The sequence below is a fragment of the Trachurus japonicus genome, chromosome 8 (assembly GCF_045865225.1).
Source record: "Trachurus japonicus isolate A0001 chromosome 8, Traja_1.0".
Classification (NCBI taxonomy): Eukaryota; Metazoa; Chordata; class Actinopteri; order Carangiformes; family Carangidae; genus Trachurus; species Trachurus japonicus.
Genome location: NC_140914.1, coordinates 3,724,864 through 3,740,207, shown reverse-complemented (window position 1 = coordinate 3,740,207; position 15,344 = coordinate 3,724,864). Strand labels below are relative to the sequence as shown.

General features: G+C 43.8%; 1 protein-coding gene across 5 annotated transcripts in view; it reads left to right on the top strand.

Moving 5' to 3' along the window:
- Nucleotides 1-1,371: 1,371 nt before the first annotated feature.
- mvp (major vault protein) overlaps nt 1,372-15,344 on the top strand; it is a 204,868-nt gene continuing 190,895 nt past the window's right edge. For 2 of the 5 annotated variants that reach the window (XM_085783348.1, XM_085783347.1), the window contains exons 1-8: nt 1,372-1,561; nt 5,868-6,063; nt 6,498-6,621; nt 7,642-7,773; nt 7,979-8,073; nt 8,996-9,232; nt 9,577-9,702; nt 14,382-14,612. In XM_085783348.1, coding sequence (XP_085639474.1) covers nt 1,392-1,561; nt 5,868-6,063; nt 6,498-6,621; nt 7,642-7,773; nt 7,979-8,073; nt 8,996-9,232; nt 9,577-9,702; nt 14,382-14,612 — 1,311 coding nt within the window. In that variant the 5' untranslated portion in view covers nt 1,372-1,391. The remainder of the gene's footprint in view (nt 1,562-5,867; nt 6,064-6,497; nt 6,622-7,641; nt 7,774-7,978; nt 8,074-8,995; nt 9,233-9,576; nt 9,703-14,381; nt 14,613-15,344) is intronic. The other 3 variants (XM_085783351.1, XM_085783350.1, XM_085783349.1) reach the window with 3 other exon arrangements.

Here is a 15,344-nt window from a genome sequence, read left to right as displayed (position 1 = left end):
ACTCTAGACCAGATACCAGCTTCAGAAAAGAGCAGTAAGAATAATAATCTGTGCTTATCAAAGACATTCTTCACAGCCTCTGGTCCTTCAGTCTGGTCTCCTCAGTGTTTATCAAGTCAATCATCTTCACATTGGTTTATTTGTTTATGGTTCCCTAAAAAAAACTCCTTCCATCATCTTTTCATTATATATTTGCATACAACTATCAATTTCACACCTACTCCACACGTAACTCATGTCACCTTAGAACCCAATACTGTTGTACCTCTCAATCACAGTTCTGTTACTTTATCGTGGGCCAAGAATATGGAATTTATTACCTGTACATCTTTTTGATTTATCTTTACAACAATTTAGGACTCAGAGCACTAAAGTCTCTCCTGTTAACCAGCCAGTACTTTCCACATGGTCTGCCTGTCTAAACTGGGATTATTTTATATTTCTTATCATATGTTTATCAGGCTTTTTGTATTGCATTGTACAATGTTAAATCATGTTAAAACATGTTTGTATTTATTATGTATGAACGGTTTTTGTACCTCACAAATGTGTCTATGCTCATCAGCTTAGAGCTGTAGTCGGAGAATGCCCCCCTACAGTACAAGCCCCTGGAGGGGTTTTTTGGCATTTCCCCTTCACATTGTCTTGGATTTTATAGCCTATGTTATATCTTTTTAAACTTTTGATATGTGAAAACAAACAAACAAACAAACAAACAAACTCTGAGGCCGGTTTCTATGGCGACGCTGCTCAGTCAGTCACATGACGGACGGAGAAAAATAAACACCAGGGCGGTTGTTCTGGACGGTCTGATGAAGTTAAAGGGATTGTTCACCCAAAATTCAAATTTCACTCATTATCTCCTCCCCTCATGTGGACTAAGGGCTGGGAGAAGTTTCAGAGTCCTCCGTGTCTTCTCTGAGTTACAGGGGGTCTCGGCGTAGCAGTGCATGTCCATATGACGGTTGTCAATGGATACCACTTTTCTTCGTCCAAAAAGACACACCAAAAAACATCCAACTACCTCCATGCTGCTCGTATGTAATGTCCGTCTTGTATTGAAGCCCCGAAATGAAGCAGTGAACTGAGACACTGGGAGCTTCCGCTACAAACAAGCTTAAAATATAGACTTATTTAATTTTTTTCGGAACAATTTCTCATGTCGGGGCTTCAATACAAGAGGGACATTACAGACGAGCAGCATGGAGGTATTTGGATGTTTTTTGGTGTGTCTTTTTGGACGAAGAAAAGTGGTGTCCATTCACAACCATTATATGGACAAATACTGCTGCACGGACCCCCCTGTAAAAGATTTGAATTTTGAGTGAACTATCCCTTTAAATGTTTCTTCTTCTTGTTCTTCTTGTGCAGAGCCTCTGTGAGTGTGCGTGATGTCTAAGAAAGGAGGGAGCCGCGGGCCGGAGGGGGAGGGGGAGGGGCTGGTGGAGGCCTCCATCATCCGCATCCCCCCCCACCACTACATCCACGTCCTGGACCAGAACACCAACATCGCCCGCGTGGAGATCGGACCGCTCACCTACATCCGCCAGGACAACGAGAGGTCGGTGACCACACACACACACACACACATTTGAAATATTTATTTATGCCCACATAATAAAGAAGTACAAGGATTCCTGCACAAGGGACATGAACACGGCCAGTGCAGTTGACAGTGGAAGACGGTCAGTCACAAAGCGCCTGGGCAGCTGAACACAGTTACATACACACTGACCTTGTTGTGGCTTTGTCTTTCAACAAACTTCAGCTGCTGAGGAACTTAAAGCTCTTCTGTGACGCGTCCAGAAACTCCACGGGTCCACGTCCAGTTTAAAGTGTTTATTGTGACAAAAAGCCAACAAGCAGTTGTATTAAAAAGGGAAATGAATACGTGCCCTTTTAATAAATAATAATGATGATACTGGTGAGATGATAAACTGAAAATGACGGTGAATTGACGGTCAACAAAAAATATATGAGCTGAGTTCTCTCTCTCTCTTTGTGCTCAAAACTCCCGCCACCACACACACACACTAAGTAAAGAAGATAACCACACCCCCTCAATGTGTGAACACAAATGACATCACACCTAAAGTACTAGACCTTTTTCAAGCAAATGTTGGACATTTGCTTGAAAAAGGTCTAGTACCGAAATGTTGCATAATAAATTCTGCAAGTTGGCCATGTGTGCGGGAACTCTTCTTTTTCTAATTTGGACTTGATTGTTGCCCTCCGACACACCTGCCTGAGAAGTGGATGTGCGAAGATTTTTGCTTTTTCTGAATCACACCTAAAGTAAAATGGCAGGCAAAAATATATTTTAGCTTCTACAGACCTACAGGTCAGATAGAAAACAGACATTGAAGGAAACAGAAAACATGGTCTCCTCCAGATTGAGCAGCTACCAATAATAACTGAGACTGAGCAGCACCTGGCCAACTGTTCAGCTCTTCTTTTAGGGAGGGGGGGCCGGCCGTCTGAAGGCCCCTCACTACCAACTGATACACATACACATGCCCCAGACTACCAGATATAAAGACTAGAAGTTTACATCTGTAGCCTATAGCTGAGAGACGGTCTGCTTCAGCTGCTGCTATTTCAGCTCTTTGGTCAGAAAGGTACAGCCCACCTCCAGAATGAATCAACACCTCAACAACAACATCAGCAGTATTAGCTGTTACATTAGAGAACATTGAGACATCAGGCTGAACACGCTCGGCTTCACAGTAGAATGTTTATACAGCACACACACACACACACACACACACACACACACACACACACACACACACACAGGATGATTAGGTTTCTCTGTCACGTGACTGAGGATCAATTTCATTATTGATCGTCTCGTCAGCGAAACAGACGAGTCAGGAACAGATTCTCAGTGTTTCACTGAGTAGAGTCACAGGTCACATGATGAAGATGATGATGATGATGATAATGATGATGATGATGATGATGATGATGATGCACCAAGGGGGCAGTCGTGGGTCTGAGAAGTGAAGCTTCTTCACTTCCACGTTCCAACAAACTGCAATCCCCTCTTCTTCCTCTGGGGGCTGGTGTCAGAAAGCAGCATTCTCCATAGACCCCCATGTTAAAATCACTGACTTTACATCCTCAATAAACATGATCAAAGCCTGGTGTCAGAATGTTTTTTGGTCTCAACCGATAGTTTCTACCCCCACACACACTCTGAGGGGGGGGGGGGGTTATTTTTAACTCTACAGTTTTACTGTTATTAGGTTAAAACTAGAGTTTGTGTGGATGTGCTCTATATGTTCTGTGTTTTTTGCCTTTCTGCAACATGAATTTCCCTTTGGAGACAATAAAGTTGAGAAGTTGAGTTGAGACTGAACTCATATAGTGTAGAGTATAAACAGTATAAACTTTGTGTTTCTGCATGTAGCCACTCACCTCAGATAGCTGAACTCTGAAACGTCCTGGAAAGACATTACTATCCCATCACAGAGAGAAAGTAACACTTTGTCCTTGTTGTGATGATTTCTTTACTAAAATAAACGGTCGAGCAGTGGTGTAACTCTGGTTTGCCTGCATCAATTTTAGTCGCGTTTTTTGCTCCAACCAACACTGGGTGACCATCAGGACAACGATTTAGGGGTCAAAAATGACCGGAATTCTCCTTTAACTTAGTACAACTTTATATTTGTCTCCTCTACACTTTTAGAAGATTCTTGGAAGCACGAGGCAGTTTGTGTTTCTCTCGCTGTTAAAGGGATAGTTCACCCTAGAATGATATTTCGCTCATTATCTACTCACCCTCATGTTGACTAAGGGCTGGAAGAAGTTTCAGAGTCCTCCGTCCCTTCTCTGAGTTACAGGGGGTCTTGGCGTAGCAGTGCATTTCAAAGCAACGGTTGTAAAGGGACACCAGAGCTCTTCGTAAAAAAACACACACAAAAAAACATCCAAATACCTCCATGATGCTCGTATGTAATGTCCGTCTTGTGCTGAAGCCCCAAATTGCGTAATTGTCCCGAAAAAAATTAAATAAGTCCACATTCCAAGCATGTTTGTAGCATTAGCTCTGTGTCTGTTGTCCGGTCTTCCGCTGCCAGCGCGCATGCGCAACCAGACTGAGACTCGAGTCGGTCTCAGTGCGAACTTTGCGCATGCGCGCTGGCAGCGGAAGACCGGACAACAGACACAGAGCTAATGCTACAAACATGCTTGGAATATAGACTTATTTAATTTTTTTCGGGACAATTACGCAATTTGGGGCTTCAGCACAAGACGGACATTACATACGAGCAGCATGGAGGTATTTGGATGTTTTTTTGTGTGTGTTTTTTTACGAAGAGCTCTGGTGTCCCTTTACAACCGTTGCTTTGAAATGCACTGCTACGCTAAGACCCCCTGTAACTCAGAGAAGGGACGGGGGACTCTGAGACTTCTTCCAGCCCTTAGTCAACATGAGGGTGAGTAGATAATGAGCGAAATATCATTCTAGGGTGAACTATCCCTTTAAATTGCTTGGTGTTTTTCTGTCTCCACTGTTGACATGACCATTTCGCTCCGTGTCGAGCTGTTTTTAATGTTGACAAATCAGCAGGAAATGAAGGGAAGCAGACTGAACGCCCCGTGTCCCTCATCAACACGTTTATTGGGGCTGAAAAGTTGCAGCTCATCTCCACCCGCCCACACACACACACTTCACAAGCCTCACGGGTAATGAGCCCAGCAAAATGAGAGGAAATACTGCAGGGAAATATGAAGCCCCATAAACCAGTATAAGACACACACAGTAATAAATGCTAATTACACCGCTGAGAAACAGTAGCAGTGTGTGTGTGTGTGTGTGTGTGTGTGTGTACCCGAACCTGAATACTTATTTGGAAGTACACAAATAACGCTTTGATCCCGAATAGTTTTTCTGTTTGAAGTTTCTCCTCATTATTCTGGAGCTTTTTTCTAAAGACAAAGAAACGTTTGGATCAGCAACAGCGCATAACACTCCAACACAGTAGGTGGCGCTAATGCACCGCAACGTTGGTGCGCCGCCATAGAAGCACAACACGAGTAGAGCGCCAAACACGAGCTGCAGCGCTGAGTCACTCTGTTTCATTTGTGTCTAGTTCACGTTAGGGTTGCTAAGAAACAGCAACTCCCAGCATGCATTGCATTACAGTAGACAGGAAGTGCTCGCCGATACTTCCAGGGTCACCGTTCAACAACTTAGCATTTTTCTCATAGACAACAATGGGAAAAGAAGCGGCTATAAAACGGTGGATAACTTAACTTTTTTGTGAGTGTCACAACCCCGCAAAACGACTGGTTTCTCTACTAGAATTTGATCCATTCAGTCCGATTACGTTTGGAAAGTCTAGAAGAGCCGCACCATTATATTATTTTATTCCCGTTATTGTTAGCCGAGAGCTAAAGCGGAAGTTAGCCGGCTAGCTCGGCGTAGCACTAGCTCGGCTGAAGTCAGTGCGCCCACTTCCGGTTTCTTCCCAAATACTAATCCGAAGTTTTTTTTAAAAAGCCTGAACCCGAAACAAATAGTGGACTGACTGTATACACCTAGTTTACATATTCACATTAAAGGGAAACTTCACCCAAAATCGATAATTCACCAATCATCTACTCCCCGTCATGCCAAGGAAGGGTTTGGAGAAGTTTCAGAGTCATCAAAACGCTTTAGGAGTTCCAGGGTCCGGCTGGCAACGGATTTTCATATAATGGCAGCGGATAGAGTTCACTTTTGAATCATCCAAAACACACACTATGAAACATCCAGATACTACTTACATCAGTAAACACATTCATTTATTCGTGGCGGCTCCTCCTCGTCTCATGAACTAATCATCAGAGATCAATGTGTTTTTTTGTTTATTTCCCAGGGTGCTCTTCCCTCCCAAGTGTATGATCATGGTGCCGCCGCGTCACTACTGCGTGGTCGCCAACCCCGTCGCCCGTGACGACAACGGCCAGGTCCTCTTCGACCAATCGGGTCAGGCCAAGCTCCGCCACGCCGACCTGGAGATCCGTCTGACCCAGGACCCGTTCCCACTCTACCCCGGGGAGAAGGTGGATAAGGTGGGTACCGGCTGGACCAATCAGAGCGCAGCAGCTCATCGACAGAGCGTTAGATAGATAGAAGCTTTATTGTCATTGTAAAAGAAAATACAATGAAATTGCCAGTGGCCTCTGTGTCGACAAATGCAAACAAATATATGTACACAAAAAACACATACACAACCATTCTGGCCAGCATGAAAAAATAACTATGTAACTAAAATGTATAAAAATATATAAATAGGCTAAAAATAACAGTGCAAATGACAAAAGTGCATCAGTGCTTCTGGTTCAGGGAGTGTATGGCCTTAGGAAAGAAACTATTCAGAAGTAGCGAGACACCAGAGAGCCAAAAGCCGCTGCACTCATGCACGCCGCCATCTTGCCAGGTAACGTTGGGAAGCTCCGCCTCCTGCTCCTGTGTGACGTTCAGTGTGTGTGTGTGTGTGTGTCAGGACGTGACGCCACTGCAGATCGTGTACCCGGACACGGCGCTGCGTCTGCAGGCGCTGTTGGACTTCGAGGAGGAGGGAGGAGAGAAGAGGGTGGCCGGGGACGAGTGGCTGTTCGAAGGCCCAGGTATGTCCTCCATCCAGGATCACATGATCAAACAGTGTGTTTGTTTGTTTGAAAATGGGATGTTTGTGTTGTTTCTTCAATGTCTTTTAAAGGTATAGTATGTAGGAATTCCCCCCATCTAGCGGTGCGGTTGCATATCGGAACGTATTCTTGATGTTGCATTCACGTGAAATTAACTTTTCTCTTTCCACGCTCCTCCCGGCCACAATTTACACTCTACACACATGATTTTTTTCCAAATTTGTAGACAAACTTGTTCTGTCTCTCACCATGTGCTCAAAATATCGGAGAGACTTACAGAATTTGAATTGTCAGCCTCTAAGTGCGGCCACGTCTGTCTCTGCTCCTCATTGACTCCAATACAAAGATTTTCTGAGAGAAGCAGAACGGACCGATGTTTTAAACTCGCAAGTGTCTCCAAAATATTTACTGTATGATCACCAAAATCACACCAAAGCGTTCAGGAAGTCCTCACGATGACCACGGTCTGTGTTTTTTTCTGATAGGAGCTACCGTTTTGTCAGAATGAGACCAAATGTGAGACCAGTGCAGAGGCAGAAAATCGTTCTTTTTCTCTACATTTCTGTCTGCCCCTGTCGTCATGGGCAACCACCTCAAGTTGCCGTGGTAACCTCCGAGCCTCAAGCCAGAGCCACAGTTAATCCAAAGATACTCTATTTAGTCAATCTACTGACGTCTCTCTCAAACACAAACACACACACATGTGCGTGCGGTTTGATTCCCATGTTGACAGAGATGATGCCCGGCAGTAGCCCCCCCCCCGTGGTCCTATCAAGTTTCCCAGAGGAAATTTTCTAGTTTCAACTACTGAACTATAATGGTTTATAAAAACTATTCATGAAAATACTTCAAAAAAAACAACTGAGGGTTTGATCCAGGTTAAAACCAAGACTGGATCACGTGATCATCTGATCATCTCAGAACCAGTTTTTAGTTTTGAAACAACACATTTGTGTGTGCTTGACCCATGCTGTGTGTGTTTGTGTGTCTGTGTGTCAGGGACCTACATCCCCAGGAAGGAGGTGGCCGTCCTGGAAACCATCAAGGCCACAGTGATCAGAGAGAACCAGGCCATCAGACTGAGAGCTCGCAAAGAGGGACGGGACCGCGGAGGCGTCCGCAGGGTCACAGGTCAAACACAGCACCGACACACACTCTGACACTAAAGATTATTAGGTTTTACATTTTTATTATCATTAAAACACACACACACAGACTGAACTGAGTTTGATAGAATAGAAACGTGAGTTCATCAGGTCTCATTTGGTTTTTCTACCTTGTCAAAAATTTGCAAGTAAAATTATTTGTGTGTGTGTGTGTGTGTGTGTGTGTGCAGGCGAGGAGTGGCTGGTCAGTAAAGTGGGAGCGTACCTGCCAAACGCCCATGAAGAAGTCATCGACATCGTGAACGCGTTCATCCTGACAGACAAGGTGTTCAACTCCTCTCTCTCTCAGCTTCTCTCTGGAGCTCTAGTGACAACAGGTCGGTGTCAGCCAATCAGAAGAGAGGAGGAGGAGGCTCTGAGCCTCTCTTCTCATTGGCTGACGGTTTTCTAAAGTGATCCAATGAAAAAAATAGAGTAGAATTCAGAATAAAACACTCAGAGAAACCAAATCCTGCAAGTTGTTGGATGGTGTTGTCCAGGTGGTGAGGGGGCGGGGCTATGTTGTGACATCACAAAGTGACAGGAAGTCAATATTTAATACAAACATCTACCTTTATTTTGAAGGAGCTTTAACACAAACATCTACTTTTATTTTGAAGGCGCTTTAACACAAACATTTACTTTTATTTTGAAGGAGCTTTAATACAAACATCTACCTTTATTTTGAAGGAGCTTTAATACAAATATCTACTTTTATTCTGAAGGAGCTTTAACACAAACGTCTACTTTTATTTTGAAGGAGCTTTAATACAAACATCTACTTTTATTCTGAAGGAGCTTCAACACAAACATCTACTTTTATTTTGAAGGAGCTTTAACACAAACATCTACTTTTATTTTGAAGGCGCTTTAACACAAACATTTACTTTTATTTTGAAGGAGCTTTAATACAAACATCTACCTTTATTTTGAAGGAGCTTTAATACAAATATCTACTTTTATTCTGAAGGAGCTTTAACACAAACATCTACTTTTATTTTGAAGGAGCTTTAATACAAACATCTACTTTTATTCTGAAGGAGCTTCAACACAAACATCTACTTTTATTTTGAAGGAGCTTTAACACAAACATATTTTATTCTGAAGGAACTTTAACACAAACATCTTTTATTGTGAAGGAGCTTTAACACAAACATTTACTTTTATTCTGAAGGAGCTTTAATCGTCTCGTTCTCTCTGTTTTTCAGAAAGCGCTTCACGTCCGTGCTCTCCGTCCCTTCAAAGACGCCGGGGGGCGGGACCGGCGCACCGGGGAGGAGTGGCTGGTTACCATGGGCGACCGGGAGGCTCACATCCCGTCGGTAGCGGAGGAGGTGGTGGGGGTGGTGAACGTCACCACGCTGAACAGCCGGCAGTACTGCGTGATCCTGGACCCGGTCGGGTCCAACGGGAAGCCTCAGCTGGGCAAGAAGAAGGTGGTGAAGGTGAGCGGCCGCCATGCAGCGTTGGGAAAGATACTTGGAAAATGTAGTGAGCTAAGCTACAAGTTCCTCTACATGAAATGAAGCTTCACTACACTGAAGCTACCCACCAGAGAAATGTTTTTACGATTTCAAAAAATCGATTTTTACAATTCCAAATAATCGCGATTACGATTTTAAATCGATTAATCGAACAGCCCTACTTATTATTTGTTGGGATGGTGTGAGAGCCCTTTTATGCCGTTTTTCTTTTATTCATCAGTCTCTTCTGCAGCAGTGTTGTTGTTGTTGTTGTTGTTGTTGTGTTTCCGTGGTTCACTGCATCTGTTTTCCTCTGTCTCCATCAGGGCGAGTGCTCGTTTTTCCTACAGCCCGGGGAGCAGCTTGAACAGGGCATCCAGGACGTGTTTGTGCTGTCGGAGGAGGAGGGGCTGGTGCTCCGAGCCGTGGAGGCCTTCAACGACACCGAGCAGGTGAGCAGCAACACCTCAGACAAGACTACACACATATACTCATGGTGACATGGTAGATTTGTATTTCTTGGTTTATTTGGGTGGGACAGTGCACATTAATGGACATATAAAAACATGTAAATGTGCCAGATTTTGACAGCACTTCTATTGGTAGGGGGACCAAAAGAGTTTCTGAGAGATAAAGTGCAAAGGTGCCGGGCCAAAGTGACAAGTGCTAAAGTGCAGGAGTGCATCATGGGTACCAAGTTGTATTTCACGGTGCCCTAAAGTGCACATCGGTTTAGGGTGCCAGATTGTATTGCACGATGCCCGTACACACAGTTGCACAAGCAGGAGTGTGTAGATATTGCAAGAGATGGGATACATAATTGTGATTATGTAAATACTACTAGAACCAAAAGAGACGTACACTGAAATAACATTATGTACTGTATGACTGTTTATGGGATGGATAAGATGGATGAGGATGCAACAATGCAAGACCAGGACAGGGTTTCTTGATGGTGTTGTGCTAGAATGGATTAGGAACACTAGGATTCCTAATCCTAGGATTAGATGATAAATAACCTTATCCAGCGCTCCATGGAGTGATTTCTCACCGGCTCTGTGGTGAACTGTGGACCTGCTGAGTCATGGGATTGATCTGAGGTGATTGATTGATTGATTGATTGATTGATTGATGTGAGGGAGGAGCAGCTTGGTGCTCTGCTGCTTCTGTCTTGTGGAACCGGTCGGTGTGTGTGTGTGTGTGTCGACCCTGAATGAAGCTTCTGTCCTCTGGAAGTGTAAAGTGTGAGGCGACTCCCTGAGAGCTGAGGTGGAGCTCAGCTGAGGAATCTGTGTCAGAGAGCAGGTGGACGTTTGTTAAAAACAGACAAACCGGTTCCTGGTGCATTGTACACTAGAGGGTGAAATACAATGGAAGGAACCATAATACCGTTTTTAGTCACACTTTACTTGAATAGGTATTCATCAGATTGACATAACACTGTCATAACCATCAATGAATACTTCTGACAGCTGTGGTTAAGTGTCATTCAGTAAGTTATGTCACTTTTAATGCGAAGTTGACATTGTTTGAGATGTTTTTGTTCTGACAACTTGACATAAAGACGATTTAAACTGTCATAGCAGACCTAATGGCCAAACTTTAAAGATTATATCAAGTTCTCATAACAAGGACATCTCAAATAATGTCAACTTTGCATCAAAAGTGACATAACTTACTGAATGACACTTAACGACAGCTGTCATAAGTATTCACTGATGTTTATGACAGTGTTATGTCATGGTTATGTGTTACCCAGTTTTTATACAGACGCTCTGGTCATCAAAGCAGCAATACATTATTTACATTAATATAATCAAGAAGTGGTTTCCATATTCTTGGTGTTGCAGCCCTGAACTCTGAGCTCTACAAACACTGATCACACCCTAATCCTCCCACACAGTGACCCTGCTGGTTAATAATGGCCGACTGCACAACTAATGTTGTTGTAAAGTGAATGTGTACAGTACAGGCAGGTATGTGGTTGGATGAGAAACGCAGGGTGGAGTGAGTGTGAGGAAGACAGAGTCTAGTAAGTTTGTCATGTTGTTTTAGTGTAGTTACAGCCGACAGTATATAGCTACAGTAACTGTTACGGTTCCAGTAATAAACTAAAGGTTTGTGATAAACTCCTCGTCATCCTTTACAATATCAATAAAACATGATCTGACCTTTGGAAACAAACAGCCCACAAACCATCTCCCTCCTTATTCCTATATCTATATCTTACCCTCAGCCTCTGTGAAGCCCCTTTTGCTTTCTTTTTTCCTGCTTTCCTCCTTGTGCGCCCAAAACTCACTGTTTGTGTCATTGTGTAACCTGATGATCAACGTCTGTTAGTCACTTTTTCCCCCTTGTTTCTTCTTTCTCACATTAAAAAGCCTCCAAAACAGATTACAACCATTACAAGCTCTTATTTTACCTGTTGACACTCTACCAACCAGTGGGCGGGGCCTCTTTGATTGACAGCTGGGGGTGGGGGGGGTGGGGGTGATAAACCCATAGGTATAAGAAGACTAGATGACAGTGTTGGGCACGTTACTTTAAAAAAGTAATTAGTTATAGTTACTATAACTAAGTAACTAATTAACGATTGCATTATTTTATTTGGTCAAATATGTAACAGCTTTTTTCTGACCAGTTGATGGACTGAGAATAAAATGTGTATGTAACGTAACTACACTTTAAAGTCCTAGTATGTAGGAATTCCCCCCATCTAGCGGTGCGGTTGCATATCTGAACGTATTCTTGATGTTGCATTCAGGTGAAATGGGGCAGACGTCAGACAGACAACAGACGCTGCATTTTGAAACAGTTTGGTTTGTTTTGAACGTCAGAAATGCAGTTGACAGTAACACTATAGTAACATTATGTAAATAGTTACAGTAATAGATCTACATACGGACAAAATTTCACAGAGTTATGAGTAGTTTTTTATTGCAGATGACTGGATCACTCTCAACTCAACTCACTTTGTTTATATAGCACTTTAAAACAACTGTAGTTGAAAACAAAGTGCTGTACATAGAGACATAAAACACTTACAGGTAATAAAAATGAATAAAACAGACAGTAGAACAGTTGTTTCATTGTTTTTAAAAGCAATTAGAAACAATAAAACACTGTGTAGCTACTGCAGCGCAGCCAGAGTCAGACCGACACAAGATGGCCGCCTGTCAGTTACGTCAGCGTGTAGTCGCCAGATCCACCTCATTGGATAAACAAACAGACTCCTCCTCTTTGACCATATTTGGATTATTTATTTATTTTTATTTATTTATTTGGTTCATTTCGGGCATGTCAATTAGTCATCATCATCACACATCATCTCAATCCAATTAAGACAATACACATGACCGAAAGGGAAAGCGGGAGAAGCAAAAGCTTATCTAGTCCCGCCCCCAATACTCACATATTCATTTTTTCTGCATGTTACATTTTTGACATAACATTCTTCCAGTATTTTCAAAATTTTACAATTTGACATAACATTTTTTTTTTTTTTTTTTTTTTTTAACATGAAATTTCTCACTTTTTTCTTTTTTCAACATTTGACATTTTGACATAATGTGTTGCAGCGTTAGGCAGTATGTAGAGTTGAAGAAATTGAAGTCCAGCTCTAGATAGAGCATAAGGATTACGTGTGTGTCTGCACATGTGTCCAAAAATTTTTTTTTCCGTCATGAGCGAACAACAACTTAATTAACTGGGAGTCAGGGGGCGGAGTCACTTGCTGAGCTGTGGGCGGAGTCACAGAGGCGACGGCGGCCATCTTTGTTAAGAGTCTGTAGCTATTTCACAATAAAGCGTCTGTTGTGTAACTGCAGAAACAACACGACCTCAAACACATGGCAAGAAAATACATGTTTAGTGACATCACTGACACCATCACCATGGCGACGGTGACGGATCTTTAGCTCCTTGTCTGTGTCATCTTCCCTTCCTAACCCGGCTAACCCATGACACGCTACTCTCTTCTTCCTCCTCCTCTTCTTCTCCTCCTTCTCTCCCTCCTTTCCTGCCCCCCCTTCCCCTGCTCCTCTTCATCTTCACCTCCTCTTTACCATCACCTCCTCTTCATCTTCACCTCCTCTTTACCATCACCTCCTCTTCATCTTCACCTCCTCTTTACCATCACCTCCTCTTTACCATCGCCTCCTCTTTACCATCGCCTCCTCTTTACCTTCACCTCCTCTTTACCATCACCTCCTCTTTACCTTCACCTCCTCTTTACCATCGCCTCCTCTTTACCTTCACCTCCTCTTTACCATCGCCTCCTCTTTACCTTCACCTCCTCTTTACCATCACCTCCTCTTTACCTTTACCTCCTCTTTACCATCACCTCCTCTTTACCATCACCTCCTCTTTACCATCACCTCCTCTTTACCATCGCCTCCTCTTTACCATCACCTTCTCTTTACCTTCACCTCCTCTTTACCTTCACCTCCTCTTTACCATCACCTCCTCTTTACCATCACCTTCTCTTTACCTTCACCTCCTCTTTACCTTCACCTCCTCTTTACCATCACCTCCTCTTTACCTTTACCTCCTCTTTACCATCACCTCCTCTTTACCTTCACCTCCTCTTTACCATCGCCTCCTCTTTACCTTCGCCTCCTCTTTACCATCACCTCCTCTTTACCATCACCTTCTCTTTACCTTCACCTCCTCTTTACCTTCACCTCCTCTTTACCATCACCTCCTCTTTACCTTTACCTCCTCTTTACCATCACCTCCTCTTTACCTTTACCTCCTCTTTACCATCACCTCCTCTTTACCTTTACCTCCTCTTTACCATCACCTCCTCTTTACCATCACCTCCTCTTTACCATCGCCTCCTCTTTACCATCACCTCCTCTTTACCATCGCCTCCTCTTTACCTTCGCCTCCTCTTTACCATCACCTCCTCTTCACCATCACCTCCTCTTTACCTTCGCCTCCTCTTCACCATCACCTCCTCTTCACCTTCACCTCCTCTTTTGTTGCCTGGGTTTTATTTTGTTGTCAGTGTGTCCCTCCTCCTCCTCCTCCTCCTCCTCCCCCTCCTCCCCCTCCTCCTCCTCTCCAATGCATCGCCACATTAACCCCTCTCTCCGAACTCCTCCTCTCTCTCCCTCGCTCCCTCTGCCAGCACGAGGAGGAGGAGGAGGAGGAGGAGGGGGGTGCCGAGGAGGAGGAGCTGATGCGGGAGCGGGCCAAGCGCTCCCGGAGGAGCATCCTCCGTCGCCCCGGCGACCGCTGGATGCTGCGCGGCCCCATCGAGTACGTGCCCCCCGCCGCCGTGGAGGTGATGCTGCGGCGCGAGGCGATCCCATTGGACGAGAACGAGGGGATCTACGTCCGCGACATCAAGACCGGAAAGGTACGACTCACCTGTGTGTGTGTAGCAAGGTTTTAAAATGTTCATTAGTTTTCATTTTTATTAAAGGGATAGTTCACCCAAAATTTAAATTTCACTCATGATCTCCTCCCCCTCATGTGGACTAAGGGCTGGGAGAAGTTTCAGAGTCCTCCGTGGCTTCTCTGAGTTACAGGGGGTCTCAGAATAGCAGTGCACGTCCATATGACGGTTGCAAATGGATACCAACTGTCTTCGTAACAAAAAGACACACCAAAAAACATCCAAATACCTCCATGCTGCTCGTCTGTAATGTCCGTCTTGTATTGAAGCCCCGAAATGCGAAATTGTCCCGAAAAAAATCTTCCCGGTTCGTTGAGGAGCTTTGAGAAGCTTCCGCTACAAAACAAGCTTGAAGTATAGACGTTTTTAATTTTTTTCGGGACAATTTCTCATGTCGGGGCTTCAATACAAGAGGGACATTACAGACGAGCAGCATGGAGGTATTTGGATGTTTTTTGGTGTGTCTTTTTGTTACGAAGACAGTTGGTATCCATTTGCAACCGTTATATGGACATGCACTGGAGGGTGAGGGTGAGTAGATAATGAGTGAAATTTCAATCTTGGGTGAACTATCGCTTTAAGTTTTTCAGTTGTTGTTGTTTTTTTATGTGTTTAGACACTATTGTATTCCTAGGAATTCTTTCTTTCTTCTTCCGAGGAAATCATACTTCCGATGGGTGAAAACTCGCCAAA